The 24324-nt window shown below is 32.4% G+C and overlaps 5 protein-coding genes across 12 annotated transcripts; all 5 read left to right on the top strand.

Moving 5' to 3' along the window:
- The first annotated feature begins 76 nt into the window (after positions 1-76).
- LOC143348918 (MAPK regulated corepressor interacting protein 2) lies at positions 77-2780 on the top strand. Its single transcript, XM_076779654.1, has 6 exons — positions 77-312; positions 393-477; positions 740-858; positions 1114-1182; positions 1346-1399; positions 1545-2780. The coding sequence occupies exons 1-6, from the start codon at positions 261-263 to the stop codon at positions 1613-1615; spliced, it is 450 nt and encodes a 149-aa protein (XP_076635769.1). The 5' UTR covers positions 77-260; the 3' UTR covers positions 1616-2780.
- A 604-nt stretch (positions 2781-3384) lies between these two features.
- Bhd (folliculin) lies at positions 3385-7796 on the top strand. The gene is made up of 12 exons (XM_076779369.1): positions 3385-3396; positions 3552-3746; positions 3814-3936; positions 4001-4237; positions 4396-4459; positions 5694-5838; positions 5913-6018; positions 6158-6432; positions 6508-6620; positions 6701-7030; positions 7111-7345; positions 7438-7796. Exons 1-12 carry the CDS (start codon positions 3385-3387, stop codon positions 7577-7579), a joined length of 1977 nt encoding a protein of 658 aa, XP_076635484.1. The 3' UTR covers positions 7580-7796.
- Positions 7797-8322: 526 nt separating this feature from the next.
- LOC143348844 (uncharacterized) lies at positions 8323-12872 on the top strand. 6 transcript variants are annotated; one of them, XM_076779510.1, is made up of 11 exons: positions 8323-8464; positions 8898-9004; positions 9104-9207; positions 9332-9576; positions 9764-10115; positions 10204-10410; positions 10502-10985; positions 11051-11188; positions 11252-11692; positions 11757-11950; positions 12054-12872. In XM_076779510.1, the coding sequence occupies exons 2-11, from the start codon at positions 8908-8910 to the stop codon at positions 12300-12302; spliced, it is 2511 nt and encodes an 836-aa protein (XP_076635625.1). In that variant the 5' UTR covers positions 8323-8464; positions 8898-8907; the 3' UTR covers positions 12303-12872. The 6 variants fall into 6 exon arrangements, with proteins under 6 accessions (XP_076635625.1, XP_076635624.1, XP_076635623.1 ...); XM_076779509.1 differs by having other exon boundaries at positions 8898-9034; XM_076779508.1 differs by having other exon boundaries at positions 8898-9207; positions 10541-10985.
- A 17-nt stretch (positions 12873-12889) lies between these two features.
- Positions 12890-14863, top strand: Dnaaf3 (Dynein axonemal assembly factor 3). 2 transcript variants are annotated; one of them, XM_076779511.1, is made up of 6 exons: positions 12890-13161; positions 13231-13420; positions 13506-13676; positions 13767-13949; positions 14022-14256; positions 14326-14863. In XM_076779511.1, the coding sequence occupies exons 1-6, from the start codon at positions 12915-12917 to the stop codon at positions 14620-14622; spliced, it is 1323 nt and encodes a 440-aa protein (XP_076635626.1). In that variant the 5' UTR covers positions 12890-12914; the 3' UTR covers positions 14623-14863. The 2 variants fall into 2 exon arrangements, with proteins under 2 accessions (XP_076635626.1, XP_076635627.1); XM_076779512.1 differs by having other exon boundaries at positions 13261-13420; positions 14326-14715.
- A 254-nt stretch (positions 14864-15117) lies between these two features.
- Nsd (Nuclear receptor binding SET domain protein) lies at positions 15118-24291 on the top strand. Of its 2 annotated transcripts, XM_076779503.1 has the most exons (14): positions 15535-15755; positions 15987-16263; positions 16360-16772; positions 16840-17566; positions 17646-17812; positions 17901-18219; positions 18383-18605; positions 18693-18888; positions 18970-19399; positions 19468-19744; positions 19847-20067; positions 20150-20379; positions 21112-21186; positions 22259-22389. In XM_076779503.1, the coding sequence occupies exons 1-13, from the start codon at positions 15543-15545 to the stop codon at positions 21145-21147; spliced, it is 3729 nt and encodes a 1242-aa protein (XP_076635618.1). In that variant the 5' UTR covers positions 15535-15542; the 3' UTR covers positions 21148-21186; positions 22259-22389. The 2 variants fall into 2 exon arrangements, with proteins under 2 accessions (XP_076635617.1, XP_076635618.1); XM_076779502.1 differs by lacking the exon at positions 21112-21186 and having other exon boundaries at positions 15118-15755; positions 22259-24291.
- The last annotated feature ends 33 nt before the right edge of the window (positions 24292-24324 follow it).

The raw sequence follows: 24324 nt of genomic DNA, 5'->3' as shown, positions 1-24324 counted from the left end.
TTCAAATTGGTTCCATTGATATGCATATATGTGCCCCTGAATGTATATTATTGCAGGCGATACCACGAGCTAAGGTCACGTGGTTCATCCATCGTGTATTTCATGCTGATCATTTCAACCCGTGCGGTTGATCTGTCCGGTAGTGCTTGGGGTTCTGTGTAAATTGCTTGATTCTAAACTAAGAATTTAAGATAATTCTCGGATGGTCTGGTGTCGCAAGTTGAGTACGCAATTATTATTGTGCTCTTCTCACGAGGAACATGTATACTGTATCAAAAGGACCTAGCAAAATTGTCGCCAAGACACGAAGAGGTACTAATATTCCAAGTAGAATTATATTTAACGTGTAAATAGTTGTGACATCAGGGTTATCGAGCATAATAATTTTCCAGGAATTAGTCAAAATCTCGAGAGGCTGGAGACCTTGCGCGATTTAACCAGAAAAGCAGATCCTGACGATGACCACGAGACCACCCGGTAAGTAGTGCCCTAACCCATCTTAACCCTACTTCGTTTCTTTTCTCCCTCTCTCTTTGTACTTTAAGCATTACGCAATTCATAATTTTCCGATTGAAACAAACAGATTTAATCTTTATGTCATAATTTTCAAAAAATATAAATTATAATTCACGAAGTGTCTGTCGGTATGTAACTATGTAATTTAAAAAAGTTTATATAATATAGTATAGAACATTTCTCTATACTTATGCAAGTAGTAACACCAATGTTGATTTCACAGCCATGTGCCCAAGCCAGTCTTTCACATGAATGGAAAATCTAAACTCAGTTCACAGAGGTATCAAATGCAGGAAGTTATTACGCCGCAACACGAGGAACTTATTAAATTTGTTTATGAATGTAGGTTGAAAATATTTTAATGAAATACGTATATTATTGTATAATATATACATGCACACGTTCGTGTATATAAATATATATTCAATATATGTATATATATACACATCAATTTATAAAAGAGAGGAACAAAAAGAATAATTTGGATTTTCATTCAATAAACTATAAACAAATGCAATTTATCCAATGTATAATGCATAACATAGAATACTGTATATTTATATAAAGTATATTACGTTTATGGTTTTTACTTATTAGCATGGAATCAAGTGAATACAAGGCAAAGAAGTGAATCTTCAGATGGTTCGGATTGTTCAGAACCCTCCAGTAAGTAATATTTAAAAGTACTTGATGAATTTTATACATTTGTTTATTTTTTAAAATACATGCAGATATTTATAGTTTTTTTTTGTATACAAGGCTGAATGTACATAGTCTTTAAAAGTTTATTAAACGTCTAAAATTGAAATTGTTATTTTTTGTATTTTAGGTCCTAATTCTATAGTATATTATAACGATGGTGAACCAAATGATACTCTCCAAGGTGAATTTGTTATTCTTTCTTTTCAAATATAAATAAAATTATTTCTGAAATGTTAAATGTCATATGATTATATACTAATTAGTTACAGCAAGATATTGTTTGCTACAAAAATTTGAATCACTAAAATTCAATTATTATATTTCAGATTTCAAACCATTTGATTTGGAATCATGGTGGGGTAAACGATTATTTAACAATATTACAAAATCTCTCTGAGGAAAAGAGAAGCTTGTAAAAGTTATGAAGATAAATATTGAAGTAGTACAGAATGACAGACAGTGCTAGAAATTAGCCTGTTTCGCGTTCTAAATGCAATCTAAGAATCACTGAATTATTGCATAGTGTTAAACTGGAAGTTTAGAAACGAACTTGGTTTGCTAAATATTACAATTGGTGAATTTAAATTCTTATATAATACATACATAGTGTATTCATTGCAATGGATTACGTATTTTTTTAATAGAACTGTTAACAAAGTTTCTTAATATATGCGAGGCATCGAAGTTAAATTTAATTATTGAAATTTTTGTACACATGTGTATGTATATACATAGTACGGTGTTCTTTTTTTTTTCTTTTTTGTTTTGAAAAATTTTAACAAATCCACGTTAAAAGTGATTCGCATAGATCGAATACGCATTTTTATCGACAGTGGTATTGAATAAGTGATACAACAATACAAATTAGATTTCTTCATACTTATAAAGATGCTCCAATTTTAACCAATGTAAAAGTGTACAGGAACTTTCTTTAAATACAAAAAAAAAAGTGCGAAATTCAAATTGAATACAAAAATTTATGAAATACAGGATATGATCACCAATTTTGTTATTAGGAAACATTTATAGGTTTTTAAAATAATGAAGGTGAAAATATAGTTCATAAATGCATACCAAATAGAGTTAAGTAAATACAGCAATCGCTGCGTGGTATGAATGCAGCGTGGAAACAATGAATTTTTAATCATAGAATGATGTACATATTACATGCATTGTTTGTGTGAATGCATGATCCTTTGCTGATATATTGTTATGACAACTATATCTAAATACTTTTATGTAAACAAAAGTTTAGTATAACTTTGTAGACTGATAATGTTTAAGATTGTCATACGATCAACAGACAAGATAAAACTTGTCACTATTGTATTTGCAAACTTTGTTTGCAGAATTCTTATTTCACGTTGATTTCGATTAATCTTTACTGGATTTTGTGCATCGTTTAACTTTTATTTGCATATAACAATTATATAAGTAAAGATTTCAACGTGAAATTTAATATTCTTGAAAAAACAGAGTTTGCAAAAGTAGTCAAAATGTAGTGCAATATTTGGCCATTCAAGGCTGAATTATACTATTATAAATAAATACATCTTTATATACACTGATTTTTTTTCAACCTTTACATTTTCTTTGACTTTTTATTTCAAATTTTATGTTTATATTATGTTATTTGTTCTTACTAATTAATTGTAAAGGCTGTAGAAATAGATATTTAATTTTAAATGTCCTTAGAGAGAGAGAGACAGAGTGGACTTTGGCGGTAAGGCAACCTAGCAGATCCTGCCTTAGCGACTGGGATATTGGGAAGTCGTCGAGTAGTGTATATATAGCAACCGAGAGGGCGGTCGAGCGCGACCCCTCTGGTGGCGAGCATGGGAGGCGACGCCACAAACTATGTTACGCACGAAGTCGCGGGCACTGAATTTCTTTAATCTGTTTTCTTTTGTATTTCCATTTTTATTCTTGTGGTTCCTCTCTTTAATTTAACTTATAATTTCAAAAATTGTACCTTCTAATACCGAAAAATGTTTATTCAGGTTTATTAATATCTAAATAGGTGGATTGTATTCTTGGTTAACCTCCTCGATACGTAAATGCAAATCGTCTGGAAGTATACGATTCTTAACGTTACATACATATTTTATTATAAATATTTGCGCAGAATTGTACTACTTATCTGGAAGACGGTTTTTGTGTTAAAATATGTGGGAAGATGTAACGGAGAAAAATCTTTTGGGAATAGCAAGCATACAATCTATTTTTAGAATGATAAAATCAGTTTAAGTATACCAGGAAAATATTGTAAGGTAACTGGACCATACCTGATGACACTACTTTAAATTCAAGAATTAAATAGATTTTTACTACAGACCACTGATATAAAAATGGAAGGTCCAATAATAAATGATGAATCTGGGAAAATATTTGTATCAATTATACTAATGGCATGTGAAGCAATAATAGCATGTATAAGACAATTGAATAGAATGGGTGAAGAATTTGGAAATGGAGATTATGGTACAAATTTTGCTTGCGGAGCCCAAGTTATAAAAGATAATATTCAGGTTAATATTATAATTTATTGAAAAAGAAAAAGTAATTCTTAATTTTTAATCAAATAAAATTTTTCAGGAGAATAAAATATTGGGGATAAATCCATATGCAACCTTTATGCAAATTGGTCGTATTATTCACAGAACAGTGAATGGTTTGCATGGAAAACTTTATGCTCTATTTTTGTTTAAAATTGCTAAAGTAAGAAACAAACCATTAACCATTACATTAGTATTTAATATTTAAAAAATATCACATCTTTTAGGTTTTTTCAGAATATGAAAGCAATAAACAAATTACAGCTGATATGTGGTTCAATGCACTGATTGTTGCCTGTAAAGAGATGGAACAAATTCAATTACCCAATATAGCAGATCAATCTATGATATCTGCTTTAGTAGAAGTACAATTACATTTAACAAATGTATTAAATGAAAATGTAGACCCTATCGATGCATTTGGTGTAGCTGTAAGAACAGCTGAAAAGTTTGCTATGAATACTGTACGTACACAATTCTCAAGTATAGAAATGTATAATGTACAATGTCTTACTTTTTCACACATTTACTTAGTTTAATTTACACAATAACATGTAATTTACAAATGAAAATGATATTTCTTGTTCGACAAACTGAAAAGTTTATTTAACATATGTTGCAGAAATTTAAATATCCTTATCCTCAAGCACATGCTATAGGTATATGGATGAGAGCTGCATATGAAGGTATTAAACTGAAATTATCGTATATCACAATGTAAAATAGAAAACTTTTTATAATATTTTTTGTTTCTTTCTCATTTTTGTAATATAAACGTTTTCAATAAATATTTAACAATGATAATGATCACTATTATTATGTTTCTTACGTATACAGTTCGGCCATCGCGGGAAAAATTTTAATAGGAGATTCTAGAGGTCAAAATAAGACGAAAATCAAGAATACTAATTTGTTGATGGAGGCTTTAAAGTTCCGCCCGCACTGAATTTTTTTTCTCAAATTTGGGTAGGATTTCAGGGGTATGTCTGTTCACCAAAAATGATTGCAACTGAGCCCTGCAACCAAAAATAATTTTTTCAGAATGATTTGAAATTTTTTAATAATTTTTTAATAAAGCCTCAGTCAAGAAATTGATATTCTTGATTTTCATTTTATTTTGGTCTCTAGAATCTCCCATTAAAATTTTTTCCAGGGGTGGCCAAGCATCCTGTATGAATGTATTGTTAGTAATATTGTTGAAAATGTATTAATATCTGGAAAAAGAACTGATAAATATTTCGATAGTATTACATGTTGCACCTTATAATGGATAACCAGCTTTACTACGTAAATATATTTTTGTTTTTACTTGCACAAGGTCGTCAATATTGCTTTGTGCATATGAACACGCTTCCGGCCAAAAGATATAAATGTGTGTACAGTATGTATAAGAGACTATCATGTCACGTGCTCTTGGCTTGCCTTTATTCTTGTCTTATCACGTGAAAATACTAAAAAAAGTGAATTTTGCTGTATTCTAAAACATAAATTGTTATGGATAAATGATACAATTATATTGTGTTGCTACATCAAATACATATCAGAACTAGAATCGTAAACAGAGGTTAGGTTCGAAATTATAGTTTTACATTCACAATTGTTTCATATGTACAATAAGATTTGGATAGCTTGTTTAAATATTGTAAAAGTATTATAATGTTTATATGTACGAAGTGTATATATTTAAAATGATAGGGATGATAAAACTATGAAAATATATGGTCGGTTGATAATAAATTCGTAATATTCGCTAAAAGAAAATGAACGCTGTGATCGCATTATGTATTTTTTGTGAATCACACGGGCCGAAAGTGATATTCACGACTCAAACATACCGTAACTATGATAATCAAAGTACAGAAAAATTAAAATTTTATGGACCTAGAGAAATATTAAGACGAAGTCAGAATATTGTGGAAGATGGACAATATGAATGTGAAGGATGCCAAAGTATTGGTAATGTGAAATATTTGAGTAATGAACATGAAACTAGGACATCATTCCTTTCTGCTCAACAATCACTAACACAAGATGTTTGGTGTTTATTAAAGCATGCTTGTTTTAGGTATAATAACCATAAAATATTATTTATCATATATATGTTTAATAAAGCAGTAAAAAGTTACGTTATTGTTTAAGGAGTTTAAGTTGCGAAGTACATCCTGGCAAAGAAGGTGTTTGCTACTTTGGAGATGAATACAGGGGGCATGTTTTAAGTCATACGTTTACGTTAAAAGATGCCCAGGTGAATTATGCAACGAAAAAGCATGTTTGGTAGCTATTACAATAAATTATTCAAATCATCTCAATAATTATAACGTTAATGTCTAGAAAATAATCGACAATGAATTTCATCGGTACAAATAAATTTTTTTATTTTACAGGCAAGAGGTTTTCGAAGGTGGTGCAGTTTTATCGTTTTCATGAGAGACAAACAGTTTCTTTTAAATATGTGGCCCTTTTTAGTTGACAATTTGAAGGAAGTAATTCGCGAATTACAAGATTTCGCTGAAAAAAAGTACAATGCAGAAGAAGCAGAATGTCCGCAAAGAATTGTTCGTTTAACAACAGCTAATAATGGATCGAGATCATATAATAATTTGAACAAACAACCGAGAACTTTTAGCGATATAACTAACGAGAAACATGTTTTTATAAGGTTTGTTTTATATTTGATATACAATATACGGTAATGTTTATGAAATAGGATGTTAACAAATTACAATTAAATCAGAATCCACATGTGGCTGGTATGGATTCTTAGTGCAGGAGCAAGACATTTTATAGAAATTTTTCCCATGAGCTTTATAGACGATGAATTGAGTTACAATTTGGAGCATCAAATTGGTTAGCATCATAATAGATATTATATTTATGAAAAATACATCTGAATTTATTTCCACTAAAACGAATCTTTTACTTTTCAGAAACTGAAGAAGGATTTACTTTAGTAAATGCTAAATTACCTGTAAATTTAAATTTGAATTCAAACGAATCGGAAGCAATATCAGAGTTTTCAGAAGTTTTAGAAAAATCTACTACAGTGATACTCAGAAATTTAAGGAGTATATTAGGAAAAGATCAATTTAGGCAACTTTTATATTCTAGTTTAACAGGTGTTCAAATTTTGGTAAGAGGTCCAAGTATTCAAAGGTTGGAATCTTTATATGGACTTAGTTCTCTTATTCCATGTGCGTGTCGAAGAGTCAAGGCTCGAGCGACAGAATATATGGATCCTAATAAGTGTAACTTTATTGGTATTTATATATTTTTATGAAACACTGAAGTATCAGTTGCATTATTAAACATTTTCTATAAGTCGTATCATTGATTTCAGGTATGGACACTTCTGTGGCTGTTCCTCTACCTTGTGCAAGTGTATGTAGATTAGATATTATATCTGATGAACATAAAGTTGAAAACTCACAGTCACATATTGTCAGATGGACGGGTTCGTTGCCACTGAAACTTCCAACATTACTAACGAAGATTGAAAGATCCCTTGACAATGAAAAACTTGGAAATTCTACCCTTAAAGCACATTTTGCTGCATTACAGGAGGAATGGGCAAAGTATAATTACATTAGAGATACTTGACAAAAATATTTTCTTTACATATTTTTAGATTCGTAAGTTAAAAGTATAATTTTTGTTATGATTGTAGCATTGCAAAAGTTGTTCATGCTATGCGAGGTCGTGGTCATAGCGGAGATCTTTCTGGACTTATGCTTAGTTTAGGTGCTGGTCCTCACGATAAAAAATTGCTAGATGCTTGGTCAATGGGCTTGCCACCAAACCCAGCATAATTTTTTATTTAATTGACAATATTTTATGCATTGTAGAGTACTATTGGGTTTTATATAATTTAATGTATGATATGTATTCTCTTATATTTTCAATTTGTTTTTTTTTTTTTCCTCAATATTTATATATTTAAGGTTGTGCATCATTTTTGTATTTATAATATAGTAAAAAATAAGGGCAAAAACTGATGTCAATATAGAATAAATTATTTTACATGCATTACTGGTAACTAAGACTTTACATCCATCTTTATAAAATCATATAGATGTATAACATCTATATGATACTACAATAAAATTATATCAAAAGTAAAATTTAATGAAAATTTATTTGTTCAAAGTAACATTAAAGAATTATTATTTGAAATAATGGAATACTTATAGATATATAACAGAATTTCTACATATTCTTCACAGAACAGGCTCCCATTCACGTTCTTTATCAAATTCCCAAAGTTGCATGAGGTACTGACCTAGCGTAACGTGTGGCTCGTGCGATAAGATATGTCGGCTTTCCCCACCACTCCGTTAAACACTAAGGAAGTTCGTCGTTACTAACGTCGACGTCGGTGCACTGAATTATGCCACACTGGATATGCAGTAAAAACGAGAATCGTAACAATACTTCGAGATTAAGATGAAATGTCCCTATGAAGTGAAATGTAGTAATAAATTGTTAGGACATTTATTTGTCCGATTATAATATATGGTACTTGCACTGTGCTTACATTAGGCGCTATAAACTTCTGTGGTTATAGAGACGGTGCTCTTCTACTTCTAAAATGTTTTTTTCAAGGAACATCAATGAAACAGAAATATTTTAGAAATGCTACATGTGTATGTTTAAATAAATCTGTAATGGTCTTACAGTGTTGCATTTTTATGAAGGTATGCATACTTTTATCAGGGTATTTGCGAAATGTACCGATTGCTGTCAGTTTAAAAGACAAACACATACTGTGCTTCTTGTTATACAAAATCATACCTTATTTGTTAATATTATAATCAGTGGAGAATTCTGACTGTTATTGTTAAACGTGCAATAAAATTATGATAAAACCGTGTAACCTCCAAATTTCTTGAAAGGTTTTCAAATCTATTATGGCAAAATGTTTGATCAGTTTATTGTAAACAATAACATTCGAATGATAGAAATGTAACATTTAATTTGTGTAAGATTTACACTGTAAGAGAAATTATTAAAGCATATCAACAAGAAAGTAAAAAGTAATAAAAAAAATGATAAACTCTTATATCATGTAACCTTTTGAATGCATGTAAACAATTATAATATTTTTTTTTATTGAAAAATCATTTTCAGAGAAGTAGACATGAATACAACGATAAATTCAGTCGAAAGTGGCGGTGATAAACGTGTGCCAGAGACAACTGTGCAAAGTATAGCACAAAATTTAACTACGATACAAAGTATGCAAAATGTGCAAAGTGTTGTGCAAAGTAATATACAAAACATTCAATCAACGCAAAGTATAGCAGGATCTGTTGTAACACCTACTAATCTTGTAGGCAAATCGATATCAATGGATACAAATCCAAAATTGTCACTAATGAAACCTGTAGTTCCATCTGGTACCACGTCAACTTCAGAAACTAATAAAATAACTACAACGGTAATGAAACTTCTGTATTATTTGTTATAACAATTTGTGACTATTGATTTGAAAACAGTGCACATAAATTTTTGGAATTACTAAATACAGAAAGTTATTCTGCAAATTATATATTTTTTTGTAGCTTTGTTCTGTGGGTTCTACAGTGAGGATAATATCTCCAGGTATGTTAAGTACAGTGGAACGTCAAAATCAACCACAAGCTCAGCAACTGTTACAACAGACGCAACAGGTAACAAGTATGCCAGCAACGTATCATGTACCACGAGGACCGGCTGCAGTTGCTAACATATCTGCTCCAAGATCAACTGTGGCTACTCCTATTGTTAGAGCAAATACAGGACAAACTGTTCCTACTACAAGGCCAGGGTATATATAATTTATTTAATATGTATAAAAAGTAAGACAACAGTTATTTACAAAGGCAGTTTTCAATTATACGTATTATAGTTTTACGCATATTAATGTCTAAACAAGAAATAAAATTTAGTAAAGAAACTGTTTTATTGGTGAATATGTAAATTGTAAATCTAAATATATTTTTCGCTTCTTTTAGAATAAGTACAACTATTTCAAATCCTCAATGGCAACCTAAAACAACATCAGTTGTGTATGCACAACCTCAAAGGCATCCTGTACCTCCAGTTGGTCGAGTTTCAAGACCACCATCCACAGTGTACACCAGCCAACAACCTCGTCTAATTACACCATCGGGTCAAGGAAGATCTGTACAAGCGACGATGGTTGCTGGAGTTCCTGGCACTCCGTCCAGATTAATAGCACCTGTCCTTCAAGCAAACAATAGTATTACAAGATTACCAGTCTCGCAAAGTAGACTACCTGCTCCTCAAGTGACAAACGTAGTGCAAACTACACAACCTAGCAGGACTTCGACTCAGACTATTCAAGTAGGTTATCATGGCTTTTTAATATATCGATAAAAACTCTAAATATTATTATTGTAATGATTAGAATCATTGTGTCTTAAAATTATAGACTAATCAATCAAATAGACCTCTAAGTAGTGGTACAGGTACCGTAAATCGTATAGCTGTATCGACTCCTGTGGTTGGAACTGCAAATAGAATAAGCGGTACAGCTTCGGTAAGTGTTCAGCCAACAGTGGGACGACAATTATCGATTAACACAGTGGCTGGTCCATCAACTGGTACTGTTAGTCGAATTGTGATCCCGTCTCAGCAAGTAGGTATAAAAATACTCTACTATGTACGTTTGAATAAAATAATATTTTGTTGGTGCAAAAGAATATTAAACAAAATTAATTTTGCAATAGGTACAGCAGCAGCAGCAGCAGCAGCAGCAGCAACAGCAGCAGCAACAACCACAACAACAACAACAACAGCAACAACAACCACCACCACCACCACCACCACCACAAACAACACCTCGCGTTGTTCAAACAGTAACCTGTTTATCAAATCTCAATACAGTGTCTCGAGTAATTACTACAGCGGCAAGTACATCAAGTGCAACAAGAATACCACAGCCAGCACCCACCACAGTTGCTAGAATTACTGGAATGTCTTTACATCCGTTACCTTTAACACCTGCGAGAGCTACAACGGCATCAGTTAAAACGGTGCAGGCTCAAAATGTCGGATCAACCGTTCAGATTAAACCTTCTCAACAATCCGGACTACGAGTTTCTTCAACCAGTAGTACAAATAATAATTCAAATACGATACCTGCTCAATCGGTTCAAGGGCAATATTTGCATCCACCACATACTGCTACATACTATTCTTTCGAACCTACAGGTAATTCGTGATCGTTACTACCATCAGTTATTTTATTATGAATTTACTTTCATTCTAATATGTAGGAACGTACTCTCAGTATCGACAAACTCCAGTAAGATTACTCGTGGAACCAGGATACGATGAACCGCATACTAAACTGAATGCATCTCCAAGACCAAGTATACTTAGAAAAAGAGATCATGACAATTCACCCGTAAAAGGTACAAAACTAAAAAATTAAATTCCTATTCTACATAGAATACTAATGATCGTAATACTTTTAGGTGTGGCGAAAAATTTAGTTCCTGTACTTGCATCTTTGCCACCTGTTACGACATCCAGCCCACCTTGTTCACCAAGAGGAGATCAAGATGGTGGAGGTTGTCAAAGTTCTGGATCTACTACAGTATCGGCAACATCATCGCCAGGACTCGATGAAGAACCAGAACAATCTAGAATTACTATAAATCCAACGGTGGAGATGTCACCAAGGAAAAAACCTCGTAAACAGCAACTCACTGGTGTAGAATTAACAGAATCAAGATGTACAGAAGAAGAAATGCAATTCATTACAGAGGAAAGAATGAAGAAAGAGCTTAAGGAAGAACCGAAAGAAAAATCTTCCGATAAAAGACAAAGTTCAAACACGCAACGTGATATTATTAAATCTCCTACGCAACAACCAATCGTTGCGATACGAACGCGACCTACGCCTAGTTTATTAGGTTCGTAAGAGGAAAACAATTGCAATTGTTATGTGAACATAAAAAATAATTCCTACTTTCACAGGCCCGTCCTGGAAAAATAAATGGGGCGGTAGACTTCACCATTACAGAAGACCAAGCGAGGTTCGACCTCGCGAAGAAAGACGACCCACAGTTGCGGAAATAGCACAACAGAAACATGTACTGCAAAAATTAAATGGTTGGAAAGTATATCATCTTACTGCGCAAATGGAAGATATTGCTGATCTTGAGAAACAAGTACGTTTATAAATTGCATCTAATTCTTAGAATAGTGAAACTATGATGATGATGATGATGATGATAATAAGATTGTCATTTATGATTTGTTGTATTTATGTAGGTACATGAAAAATTAAAAACAACATTGACGATGCTTGAATCCCAACAAAACGTCAAAAATAGACAAGACGATGGACTTGAACGTGTAAATGAATTAATCAAAGGAAATATGCAACGTAGTAGTTTAATTAGTGAAGGAATGAATGAAGCGCGCACGCAACTTATTGCTATATTTCAACATAAAGGACCTATTACAGATATTTTACAACGGTGCGGTAACAAACGGGCTCAAAAGAAGCGAGATAAATGAGTTAGTGTACGCATTGAAATAAAATGAACACGTTTATAAGGAACCGTTGCAGAAACAAGGTTCGAGAGGGAGTTATTTTTATCTGTGTCACAGAATCTACATATAGGAGTAAAATAAATGGTTTTATAAGTCTATGACACGACTGTCACTAAACATGTTCATAATTTTATTATACGTATTTACGACTTTTTATTTTAATATAATACTTCTTATTCCTCTATTTGTTGAAATGTTCTTTTATCTTTTACATACTAGATATGTGTATGTATACATATAACTACGCTATTTACATATAGAGATACATTTGCATTCGGGAAGGATATTAGAAAAACTAAATGCGTTAAAAGTTTTAACTGCAGAGAAACGAAATATAAATATAAAAATGAACATTTACGATACGAAACGTCGTGAGGTATACTGTTGAAACTATTTGTACATACCATATAACTTACACAGTATACATAGATACATTTATGTTACTATGGTGATAACGTATTCCCAAATCTTTACTTACCAACGATAATAACGATGCCTAGCAATTTATTATTCGGTATTTGTACAGTTTTAAAACAGTAATCTGTTTGTTTAAAATATCAAGAATAGCGTAACAACATGTGGTGGGGATATAGTCCTGCGTTAGACATACAACTTGAAGTTAATAAAAGTGAAACTAATTCTCTAGGTAAATGTCTCGAGGTATTAATTGTAGGTGCTGGCGATGCAAGACATATCGTGAAGACGTTAGGATCATCTTATTTGTATCGCGATCGTATTATTACGTACCATGTAATTGAATCAACGTTGGAACAAGTTGCTAGATCTATACTTTTACTAAGTACTTGTTTACAGAGGAACCTAGGTACGTATAAAAAATTTAATTGTCCCTGCTAAAAATATACTCTTTATTTAAAAAATGAAATAACTCAAGGCTTGCAAGAAACAACTCGATATTATTTAGAAATATTTGGGAATACGCTTGTAAGACCAGCAACAGCCAAGTACTTGGTAAAACACTCTAATCAATTGGCAGACATCCCAACAAATACAATCGATTGTCCCTGGTTAAGTTTGGAAAAATTAAAGCACAAGGATAAAGATCGATTAGAAGGAATTTTTAAGTGAGTTCAATCAAAGAACTTGAAATTTAGATTTCTTTTATATTTTGCATCATTTATACATTTACTGTTACTATTTTTCGTTAAGATTTTGGGAGCGTGCAGCACGCGAGAACATTTCCATTGTGGAATATTGGGATCAAAGAGTTAGAAAATCATTGAAAACAAGATACGATTATCGTGATGGTGTTTTTGATTGGGATTATCATATGATTTTAAAGTCTAGAAATGTCTCGAATCTGACAGTGCAAGAGTATAGGTACGTCTGTTAATCGGAGAACACTACGCTTACTAAAACATTGCGTACATATGTATTTAAAAGGGTGTAACTTGTTCGTTCCAAAGCTAGATTTTGGAGAAACAATGGAATTGCGTTCGTTTGGTTAGAAGGTGAACCTATTAGAAGCAATCCAACCTTATTGAGTAATATTATACAGCATGGACCTGGATTTATACATTATGCTTATTTAGGAGATATTTCAAACGGTCCTTTTTTCGCATGGGCCTCTGAAGAAGCAAAGGATAATCATAAGTAAGAAATGCGTTGAACTTACACATTGTGCGTCAACATATTTTTTATTATAACGCTGAATTAACAATTTAGTAAGTATAGAGCAACGGACATTGCCGAACGAGAAATCATGCGTTCTATACATGAAATTAGAACAAAAGAACCATTATGCGAAAATTGTATTGCATCGCACAGAGATTCCTCCATCTTAAATGGTGTATTGGTAACTGAAATGCCAGACACTGAAATGGAACAAGAATCGTGGAAAAGGGGGAAAAATAAGTACAAAAGAGATGAAATTTCCTGGGTAGACATTAAAAATCATAAGGTATTAATATCAAACACAATGATCGTTAAAAACAGAAAACTTTGTCTATAATTTCTAAAGTATTTTTAGGTAATTTTTCACCCCGCGACGTCGTTAGAGACACTAAAATGTAAAACAGAATATACTAGCAAATTCGACTTTCTGTGGGTTGCACATAACATGACAAAACAATTATCTAATCTAACTGTGTTACTGAAGAAAGGAGCAGTTGTATCGATCGAGTTACCAAAGTATCTTGTACAACTACGAGAGGAAGATTTACAAAACTTTATAAAGGAATTAAAAGATACTGCGAAAAGAAATGGACTCTATGAAATTGGCGATATAAATACTAAGAAACATATTGCTAAATTTTCCAAATGTTAAATGATTACAAGTAAATAAATTCTAAATTCCAATTATTAAAGAATCCATACTGGAGAGTAAAACATTTTCTTCTTTTTCAGTATGTATAATAATAATAATAATAAATAATCAGAAAACAAACCGTTCCAAGTAATTTTAATCAATAAAAGATGAAACATACATGTATAAAAATATAAAAATTGGTTTCTGCATTAAATGGTATAGATTATAAACAAGAAAAGTTAATTATAATTTTTCACAATAAAATCTCTACAAGAATACACAAGTATATCGTTATATTTCGCTCGACTACTTAACTATGCGCATACAGTGGTGAATTTATAGTAAAATGTAAATACATACATGCATACATACATACATACATAGATAGAAATCTTTTGTTTATCATTCAATTTGTTCGTAATGTTAATAAATCGAGCATCATTAACGTTATTCCATAGAATCTTCGCGTACTGCTAAAAATGGTCGATATAACCAATAAAACAAAAATCACCAAAGGCTATTGCACATAGTGAGAAATCAAACTAAGCATGGTTATGAGAATCACCCAAAATCGCGGGAAACGCGTCCTGTTCCTGCTTGTAGGCCCGTGAGGTTCAGTTACAATTCCTTAATACTAATAAATAAAATCGTTTGTCCGTTGTAAAATTTATTGCTAGAAAAGTTTATAGAAAATACGTGTTGATTTTTGTGTGTTAAACAACGGTGCGTGTTGATTTTCTGAGAAATAAAGTAACCCTTGAAAATCGGCCATCGCAGCTATTTTCAGCGACAATGAAAATTGTTTTCAACGCGTAAGCCTTTTATACGGAAGATCAAAAGTTTATATCGCGTGAATCGTTGGAAAAGTATACAAGGTTTCACAACGTCGAATCATTGTCGGCCTCGATAAACGAACATGTTAAATTAATCGGCAAGCTATGAGCTCTATCAACAGAGTGAACAGTAAGGTGGGCACTAATGCTGAATCAAAATTCGGTGAATTCGAGGACAATTTGGACGCAACGAGCAGTTTTGACAATGATAAAAAGATCTTCAGCGCCGATTCCAGCAGGACTTCACCTGGTAGAAGTCGTTATGGTAGAACAATAAAACCCAAGTCTCCTAAGAATGAGGTTGCCAGTTCTCCAAAGGCATGTTACATCTCTTGAAATCGATTACTATATTTCCAATTAAAAATCAACGTTATTATTAAGAAACTGAAATTATATGTAGTAATCTTTAATATTTGAACATATAATTTCGATTATATGATGTATCTTATATATAGCTTTTCTTATAATACTTTTTTTGTGTAGTTTCTTTGATGGATTACAGTAATTTTTGATTACATAATATGATAATATTGATATACGTACTTACAGAATTCGAAAATGCCAAAGGCTAGAAAATATCAAAATTCGTCAGACAGTAGTAACGAAAGCACGGATGAAAATAACGTAACCAACGATGTGGATGACACAAGCGATTCTTCCATCAGTTTAAGCACTATGGAAGAAGCTTCTCCACAGATGGTCGGTTCATCTTTCCAATGTAATTGGATATTGGGTCAATTAGCATGGGCCAGAGTTGGTAATTTCCCTTTTTGGCCTTGCGTAATAACGCTCGATCCAGTTTTAATGATGTATCATAGATTAAGAGGTAAGGTCTTTTGTGTAATAGTTTTATAATAATCGTTATAAGATCTTAGTTAGCGACCAATGTGATTTAATTTAAACAAAATGTTTGTTTGACTAGCCACTGCCAGATCACAGACATTGATGGTGCATGTTCAATATTTTGGCGATAAAGGTCGTCACAGTTGGGTCTCTTCAAATTCCATGATACCGTTTACAAATATTGCCGACTTTAAAAAATTATCAGAATCGATAACTGCAGAAATTAAGAAGAGAGATGCAAAATATGCTGCTGCATTTGTTGTAAAACCTGGAATAAAATCCAAATGGGAAAGCGCAATCGATGAAGCTATGGAAGTGCAACCTATGAGCAACGAAGATAGAGCAAATATTTTTAAGCCAAAAGAGAAAAATACAAAAAGCAGATCACCAAAAATGACTATGTTAGATGAAAAGAACAAAACTAACAAAAGGAAGAATTCAACGGATTCGAGTGGACTTGACGTGAAGCGCGTGAAGCAGGACAATGTAAACGTGAGAACGATATTTTTAAAATGAAATAAAAGCTTTATAGAAAGTGTCTAATTTAATACTGTTGCAGGTGTATGAATTAGATAAACCACCATACAAAACCAATGAAATAAAATCCAAGATATTGAAGTACGCAGAGAATGGTAAAAGTCATTCAAGACTCAATTCGGATACTCCTCCATTATCTCCATTAAGTCAAAAGGATTCACACGACGAACTTCCCATTATGCATAAAGTTGAATTTAAAGCTGAAGAGAGCGAAAAGGGTGTTTTCGAAGTTTATTATGAACGAAATAGAGATATGTTGGAAGATGAATATCCTGATGCATCGGAACACGATATTAGAAGATATTTGAGGAAGAATTGGGATACTATGAATGCCGCGTTTCGTAAAAAATATCGAATGTATGTAACATCAGACAGTGCCAGTACTCATACAAAAGAGAGTTTGTCGGATCATGAAGATTTATCGATAGATATGGACGTAAATATAAAAGATGGTAAAAAGTCAAGAATCAAAGTCGAAAAGGAAGAGATAAGTGTTTCAGAAACAAAACGGAGCAGACCTTATAATCTCTTTAAAGGAATGAAGCAGGAAAAAGTTTGTCAAATTTGTGAAAAAACTGGCAAACTGACCAGATGTAAAGGCCCTTGTTATTCGTACTTTCATCTACCTTGTGTGAAACCTGGAGAATCTAGTCCAGAGCATTCCATCGACGAGAATACAACCGACGATAAGATACTCGACGATATAAAGGAAATTAAAGAAAGCAACGCCGACGACGATGAATATAGTGGTACCGAAGTCAATCTAAGAATTGTCATTTATACTGACCTTATTTTATTAAATCGAATGAACGTTGTTTTTAATTTCAGGAAAAATCGAAGAACAAGAAGACGAATTGTTCAAATGTATCGATTGTTTGTCAGGCGTAGCACCTGCATGCTTCATATGCAATGAAAGAGAAGGAGATAGAATAAGATGTACTGTACTAGCCTGTGGAAAACATTATCATTCGTCTTGCTTGAAATCGTGGCCACAAGTAATAGCAAAAATGTTATCTAATTGGTAAATTGTATCATATTATAGAGTTATTTGTAATATAAAAAATATTTCTGTTTTCTTGTTAGTCCCATTGGCAGGGAGGCCGTTTAACTTGTCCATACCACGTGTGTCATACGTGCAGTTCGGATAATCCTCAGGATAGTCATTCAAGAACGCCAAATGAGAAATTGGCACGATGCGTTCGCTGTCCTTCATCTTATCATACATCCACGTCTTGTTTGCCCGCCGGTTCGGTGATTTTAACCGGTAGTCAAATAGTTTGTCCGAAGCATTATCAGGCACCGCATCCTCCAGTAAATGCAGCATGGTGTTTTTTATGCACAAGAGGAGGAAGTCTTATCTGTTGCGATACGTGTCCAACTTCTTTTCATCTCGAGTGTCTAGGTAATAGTTTTTTAGCAGTAGTAATAGCAGCAGTAGTAGTAATAGTGAGTAGTAGTTATAGTTATATATAAGTGATAGTAGTAGTTATATGGTAACAATGGTAGGAATAGTATTAATGTCAACAACGTAATGTAATGCGTACTATAAATAACAATAACTTTAGGAATCGATGCGCCGGATGGTGCATTTATTTGTGAAGATTGTGAAACGGGCAGACTCCCTTTGTATGGGGAAGTAGTGTGGGTTAAACTTGGTAACTACCGTTGGTGGCCATCCCGCATATGTTATCCCCATGAAATTCCTGAAAACATAGAAGCTATACCTCATAGCTCTGGTAAATTTTGTGTAATGTTCTTGGGATCAAATAATTATTATTGGGTTCATAGGTAAGTGTTATGTGGGATTTTCTTATGGATAAACATAAAACACGTTGGTTACAAAGTGTAAACGATTAAGCATTTATTTATTTTTAGAGGTCGCGCTTTTCTTTATCAAGACGGTGATGCAAATATAAAACCACCGATTGGTAAAAAAAATAATAGGGACGACACGTATCGTAAAGCGCTGGAAGAAGCTAATGAAATTCATCAGCGTTTAAAAATCGAAAGAGCGGCTGCTAAAGATAATGGACCACGAGGCCTAAAACCTCCGCCTTATGTTAAGTTAAAAGTAAAATTGTTTCCTTTTGCCTCTGTTTTCATACGTGTAAAGTTGATCTTTATGAATATGCAATAATGTTACATTTTTTAGGTTAATAAACCGGTCGGCAATGTAAAACCGACAGAAGTGGAAAGTATCGTCGCGTGCGATTGCGACGCAGAGTGGGAGAATCCATGTGCACCGGGAACAGATTGTCTAAATCGAATATTGTTAGTCGAATGTAGTCCTGGTATTTGTCCAGCTGGCTCCAAGTGTAACAATCAGGCATTTGTAAGAAGACAATATCCAGCTATGGAACCGTTTCATACTGCGGGACGCGGTTGGGGTCTTCGAAGTTTAGAGTGCATTTTCGCGGGACAGTTTGTTATCGAGTATGTGGGTGAAGTTATAGACGAAGCGGAATACAAACGAAGGCTGCATAGGAAAAAAGAATTAAAGAACGAGAATTTTTATTTTTTGACCATAGATAATAATAGAATGATCGATGCTGAGCCAAAGGGCAATTTAAGTCGATTTATGAGTGAGTATTTCGTACTTTTAGTAAACGATGAAACGATAAAGTTTGAAATTACTGTTTTTCGAATGCAGATCATTCGTGTTCACCGAACTGCGAGACACAAAAATGGACTGTGAACGGAGATACGCGTATAGGTCTGTTTGCGTTATGCGATATAGACCCCGGTGAAGAATTAACATTTAATTATAATTTAGCTTGCGACGGTGAAACTCGAAAGCCTTGTCTGTGCGGTGCACCAAATTGTAGCGGATTTATAGGTTTAAAGGTACAAAAGTCGCAAGTAGTAACGACTCCCTCGATTCAGCAGAAAAAATTTGAGAAAATTGACAAAATAAAACGTCAAAGGAGGTGAGGCAACGCATACAGTTATCAGCTTTATTTCGTTTCGTTTACATTGTCATTTTACAATAATCCAGTGATAACTCGCTGATTTCCATTCCTACATGTTAGATCGAGGAAACGCGTAATGTGTTGGAGCTGCGGGCAAGAAATTGAAAAGTTGGACGATTTTGTGGTTTGTGATCAAAAAACGTGTAATAAGAAATATCATAAGGCTTGTGTAAACGTTTACGAGGTGGATTCAAGATTTAGCTGTCCTTGGCATCATTGTACAGAGTGCGGTCGTAGAACATCAGCGCACTGTGCATTCTGCAGCGCTGCCTTTTGTCAAGGTAATAATTATACCGTGCATTAATTTACATATTAAAATGCATTTTATGTGTTTGTTTTTTATGTGTTTACCGTTGTCTACAGTACATTTGGATGGAAACTTATTTGAATATGGCGAAAAGGCCGGTTTTGTTTGTAAATTACATGAAAATATGGAAATGCAAAGATCATCATCTATCGAAGACGAAAAAGATTATTCGGATAATGATACCGAAACAGATAAAGATTATTCTTCAACAGACTCCGGTAGCCCTCTCGTAATAATGGAAAAAGCTGTACCACGTGAACCTTCGCCAAGAGTTTCCATTGTAGAGGTGAGATTAATGAAACCCTGTAATGAAAGTACCGTCGTTGCAAATTATGAGGGGAGTTGAGCAATACAAGCTCTCTGATGCTCATCCTAAGCTTTCGTCCGAAATTATTTTACGTTTCGGGCATAGATAGCTTCTTTTATTTTGTTTATATTATTTATATATTAACGTAAGGCAAGTTGATAATAAATTGCGTTGGTGGTGGTAAGCATGAGACGATGATTTTATGCAATATAATGCATTTAAAAATAGTAGAATATTGAACTGAACGACCTATCGATCGCGACGTTGAAGATGGTGTAAAGAAATAATTGCATCTTTAAAGTGTCGCCAGAAAATCTTTTTTACTTTTCAATGTTTTTCTTTTTAAAACACATGTATATTTCTTCTTACGTTCAAGTTGTACTTACGGAGTTTTTCAATTTCGATTATGTATCATTTTCCCTGTTTATATTACGAATATATAAACTATATGTTAACTTTTACATGCAATCGACGATTTTAGTGTATTTTGAATTTATTTTTTAACCACTATATATGGTCTACAGTTATATAACGGTTTACTAAAAAAAAAAAAAAAAAAAAAAAATCGTGTGATTATTGTTGCAATTTTATGCAAATGATACGATATCACTGTTAATGTAATATTCGCAGTTAGTATGTTTCCAAAAGAAAAAAAAGAGAGAATAACGATAATTAACTTTTTTTTTTTTAATTATTTTTCATTGTTCCCAGCATCCTCTCCCTGACATTGGCAGTAGTGAGAAGTAGTAACAAACAAACATGTTCTGTTTAAGTTTATACGTTCAAGTGAGTGTATTCTTTTGTTATTATCTCTTTGGACTTTTTCTAATCCATAGTATAATCGTAGTAACCAAAGAACTCCAAACTTCCAGTTAACAAATAATTTATTTATCATTTATTAGTTAGTAAATTTTACGAATATATTGGTGAGTAAATTTTTATTTAGACATAACAGACTGTCAGATCGTATTATTATTGTATTTGTAGAGGCGTTCATCATAATAATCACCACAATTTTTTTTATACATTTCTGACAAATTTTACAACAAAATATTACATATTAGTTAGCACTCAATTGGCGATAAAGCGCAAGATAAAAAATTTACGAAAATATTGTTTTTTCCTATCAAATATAAGTAATACTTTTGATTTTTTTTTTTTAAGTGGCATCGTATCATTTTTATATCCGATGTTATAGGTGGCATAAACATAAATTTAGCAAAATCAGTTAAAATATTGCTGTTTTTCTTGTATAATTTGCACAAAAGATCATCATTAAAAATACGACAAGTTACTTAGTTATTAACGCGCAAATCGGCGGAACTTTGTATTACGAAAGACGACATGTAGTTTGAACATTTATTAAATATTATCTAATAATACGATTACGAATTGCATTAATGTTTGATTTTACGTATAAATATGAAACATTTAAGAATAATTTTCCAATTTGTCTCAATGCCATCTACAATAATACATAGAAGAAATTGTTTCCATTTGAAAAATGAGGCGACTTTGTATTTTTGTATTTTGTTGCTAGTTGAATGTTGACTAATCTTTGTCCATAACATTTTTTCATCAGATTATTGGTTACGTCTAAAAAATCGTGGCGATCGTTACCATAAACACTGCATATTTTTATTATGGGCATTCGTGTTATTTGTTGTAGCACTTTAGTGCACGTAATTTGGCTGTAAACCTGAGTTTGTTTTTTAATTCGCGTAGAGTATTATGCTTCCTAATAAGTATTTACGAGAAGTAGTATTTCTTAGAAAGTAGTTGAATGATGGTTTATTTTAATATTGTATATGGTGTAGATTAACGAAACAGACCTCATAAACGGCAATATGCCTCGTAGGTACATCCGAGCAGCGAAGAAAGCGAAGAATCTCAGAAAGAGGATGACGAGGATGTAACGCAGTCTGCTGATTTTATGCCGTGCGAATATAGTTTGAAAAGTATCAAGAAAAAACCATTGCATCGATTGTCCCTAAGATTGAAAAAGGAGGAAGATCGGGTAGAAGAGTTAAATAATCTTACATCTAGTCAACTGGAGGCCATAATCGGTGGCAGTTTGTTCGAATGAGCAATGTATCATCACCGATTAGGCTTAAATAGTGAAACATACCATGCGTGCATAGCTTCGAACATACAATTACATGATGATGATGATGATGATGATGATAATGGGAGATTACTGTAGATCACGATATAAAATAATAGTATATGTAATAATATTCATTACTTGCAAGACATTATTCCATGTCAATTAGATCGATTAAATAACAAATTCAAAAAACGTATCTCTACTATCGAGAAAATAAAAAAATTCATTTTTAATATAATAACCTTCTGTGATCTTGCATTAAACTATAGATATATAATGTAACGTTTCTTAAAGTTCTTAAATATTTGTTTCCGCGAATGTTATTCACCGATTCTAATAGACATGGAATATTTTTATTTATCCGGAAGTAAAGCAACATACGCCTACAATAATCGTACATTTCTTTTTTATAAGTATTAATCGATTGTATGAATATTTTATTTGAAAGCGTGGCATACTAATACAGTGCCTTGTCAAGATTTATTTAAACTCTTAGATGAATGAACTCACGAGGGCCCAATGTTTAATTTTAAAGGTGTCTGCTGTGTGCCAATTAAATACATCTCTTTTATCCTTTGCTTTTCATTTAAAATTTCATATTCATTCTATCGAATAATTTGCGTCAGTCATGTGATATTTTATCAGCCGTCAAAGCAATTACACCTTCACACTGCCTTGTAAATGTTTAAAAATTTGTATTAGACAAAGTATGTTATTTTTAGAATTACAGTAAGGTCTCTTTATGTGTGAAAAATATCTCTATAGAAGATATCTCTTATCTATAATTTGTATTCACACCGCTAGAGGGATACACCCCTCGAGTTCAGTTGCCGAGCATAGCCCGTGCAGGGTAGTCCGATTCGCCTCGGCCAAGAGATACATCACATTATTAATGCAATGACAAAACTTTATTATCTTTTATTTATTTTTAATGCAACTTTTTTTTTAACATATTTCGTATATATTTTTCTCCTTAAAATGAAACGAAACACGATATAATTCGAATGACATATAGTTATATAATACATAATTATTTAACTATTCTTCATTATTGGATCTGATCAATTGCAATAATATGTTGTTAATTATTATTATATAACAATAATGCTCTATATATATTTTTATAAATTGTTTTATTTTCATTTTCTTTATTTTCAAATATTTTATAAAAATGTATGTATCGAAATCAACAATTTCATGGTAAAAATATACTCTTGAATTTTCCATAACTGTTCTCTAGTTTTTTTTAATCCTGCGACAGACAGAAATAGTGTCGCGTTTTCTGTACACGGAACGGTCGAGTTTGGTAACTTTTACAGATAGAGAGACATTACTGTATTTAGTATTAAGACGCCAATCAGACGAAATCAGTATACATATTCCATAACTACATCGTAAAATTATTTTAATTAAATTGTGTTCAAAGATTCGTCTTGGTTTTTTTTTTTCAGAAAAATGTTTAACTATGAATGTCGTAGAGTGGACAAAATAATATAAATTTGTTAATAGCTTACGCCTCTATATGTATTTCAAATTGTATATACAAATAAGTTTACATCGTTAGTTGGAATACGAGACAAATATTGAATGCAAACAAACAAAAGAATTTGATGTAAGATAAGTGAAGATTATTATTTATGTTACTTTCCAACTTTTAGTATACATTTAGTACGATTTTCTTAACTGAAAGTGTAATAAAAAGAAAACTTATTTCAAATTAGATTTGTGAAATAGTTGCAGTTATGTAGTAAAAACGGTTTAAAGTGAAACGAGTAAGAAATCACGAGAAAGACTGGATAAAAAAGTAAGGAACACTG

The sequence above is a fragment of the Colletes latitarsis genome, chromosome 12 (assembly GCF_051014445.1).
Source record: "Colletes latitarsis isolate SP2378_abdomen chromosome 12, iyColLati1, whole genome shotgun sequence".
NCBI lineage: Eukaryota > Metazoa > Arthropoda > Insecta > Hymenoptera > Colletidae > Colletes > Colletes latitarsis.
This window is presented reverse-complemented; position numbering and strand designations above follow the sequence as displayed.

Bases quoted from the DNA above. Each gene is read 5' to 3' on its own strand.
- LOC143348844 (XM_076779505.1), top strand. From the start codon at position 8,908: ATGAATACAACGATAAATTCAGTCGAAAGTGGCGGTGATAAACGTGTG. The intron at 11,189-11,251 runs GTACAAAACTAA...TAATACTTTTAG, and splicing joins TGACAATTCACCCGTAAAAG to GTGTGGCGAAAAATTTAGTT. The intron at 11,693-11,756 runs GTTCGTAAGAGG...CTACTTTCACAG, and splicing joins ACCTACGCCTAGTTTATTAG to GCCCGTCCTGGAAAAATAAA.
- LOC143348918 (XM_076779654.1), top strand. From the start codon at position 261: ATGTATACTGTATCAAAAGGACCTAGCAAAATTGTCGCCAAGACACGA. The intron at 859-1,113 runs GTAGGTTGAAAA...TTTACTTATTAG, and splicing joins TATTAAATTTGTTTATGAAT to CATGGAATCAAGTGAATACA. The intron at 1,400-1,544 runs GTGAATTTGTTA...ATTATATTTCAG, and splicing joins ACCAAATGATACTCTCCAAG to ATTTCAAACCATTTGATTTG.
- Dnaaf3 (XM_076779511.1), top strand. From the start codon at position 12,915: ATGTGGTGGGGATATAGTCCTGCGTTAGACATACAACTTGAAGTTAAT. The intron at 13,421-13,505 runs GTGAGTTCAATC...TTTTTCGTTAAG, and splicing joins CGATTAGAAGGAATTTTTAA to ATTTTGGGAGCGTGCAGCAC. The intron at 14,257-14,325 runs GTATTAATATCA...AAGTATTTTTAG, and splicing joins TAGACATTAAAAATCATAAG to GTAATTTTTCACCCCGCGAC.
- Nsd (XM_076779502.1), top strand. From the start codon at position 15,543: ATGAGCTCTATCAACAGAGTGAACAGTAAGGTGGGCACTAATGCTGAA. The intron at 18,606-18,692 runs GTAAGTGTTATG...ATTTATTTTTAG, and splicing joins AATTATTATTGGGTTCATAG to AGGTCGCGCTTTTCTTTATC. The intron at 19,400-19,467 runs GTGAGTATTTCG...TTTCGAATGCAG, and splicing joins CAATTTAAGTCGATTTATGA to ATCATTCGTGTTCACCGAAC.
- Bhd (XM_076779369.1), top strand. The intron at 4,460-5,693 runs GTATTAAACTGA...ATATTGTGGAAG, and splicing joins GATGAGAGCTGCATATGAAG to ATGGACAATATGAATGTGAA. The intron at 7,031-7,110 runs GTATTTATATAT...CATTGATTTCAG, and splicing joins TAATAAGTGTAACTTTATTG to GTATGGACACTTCTGTGGCT.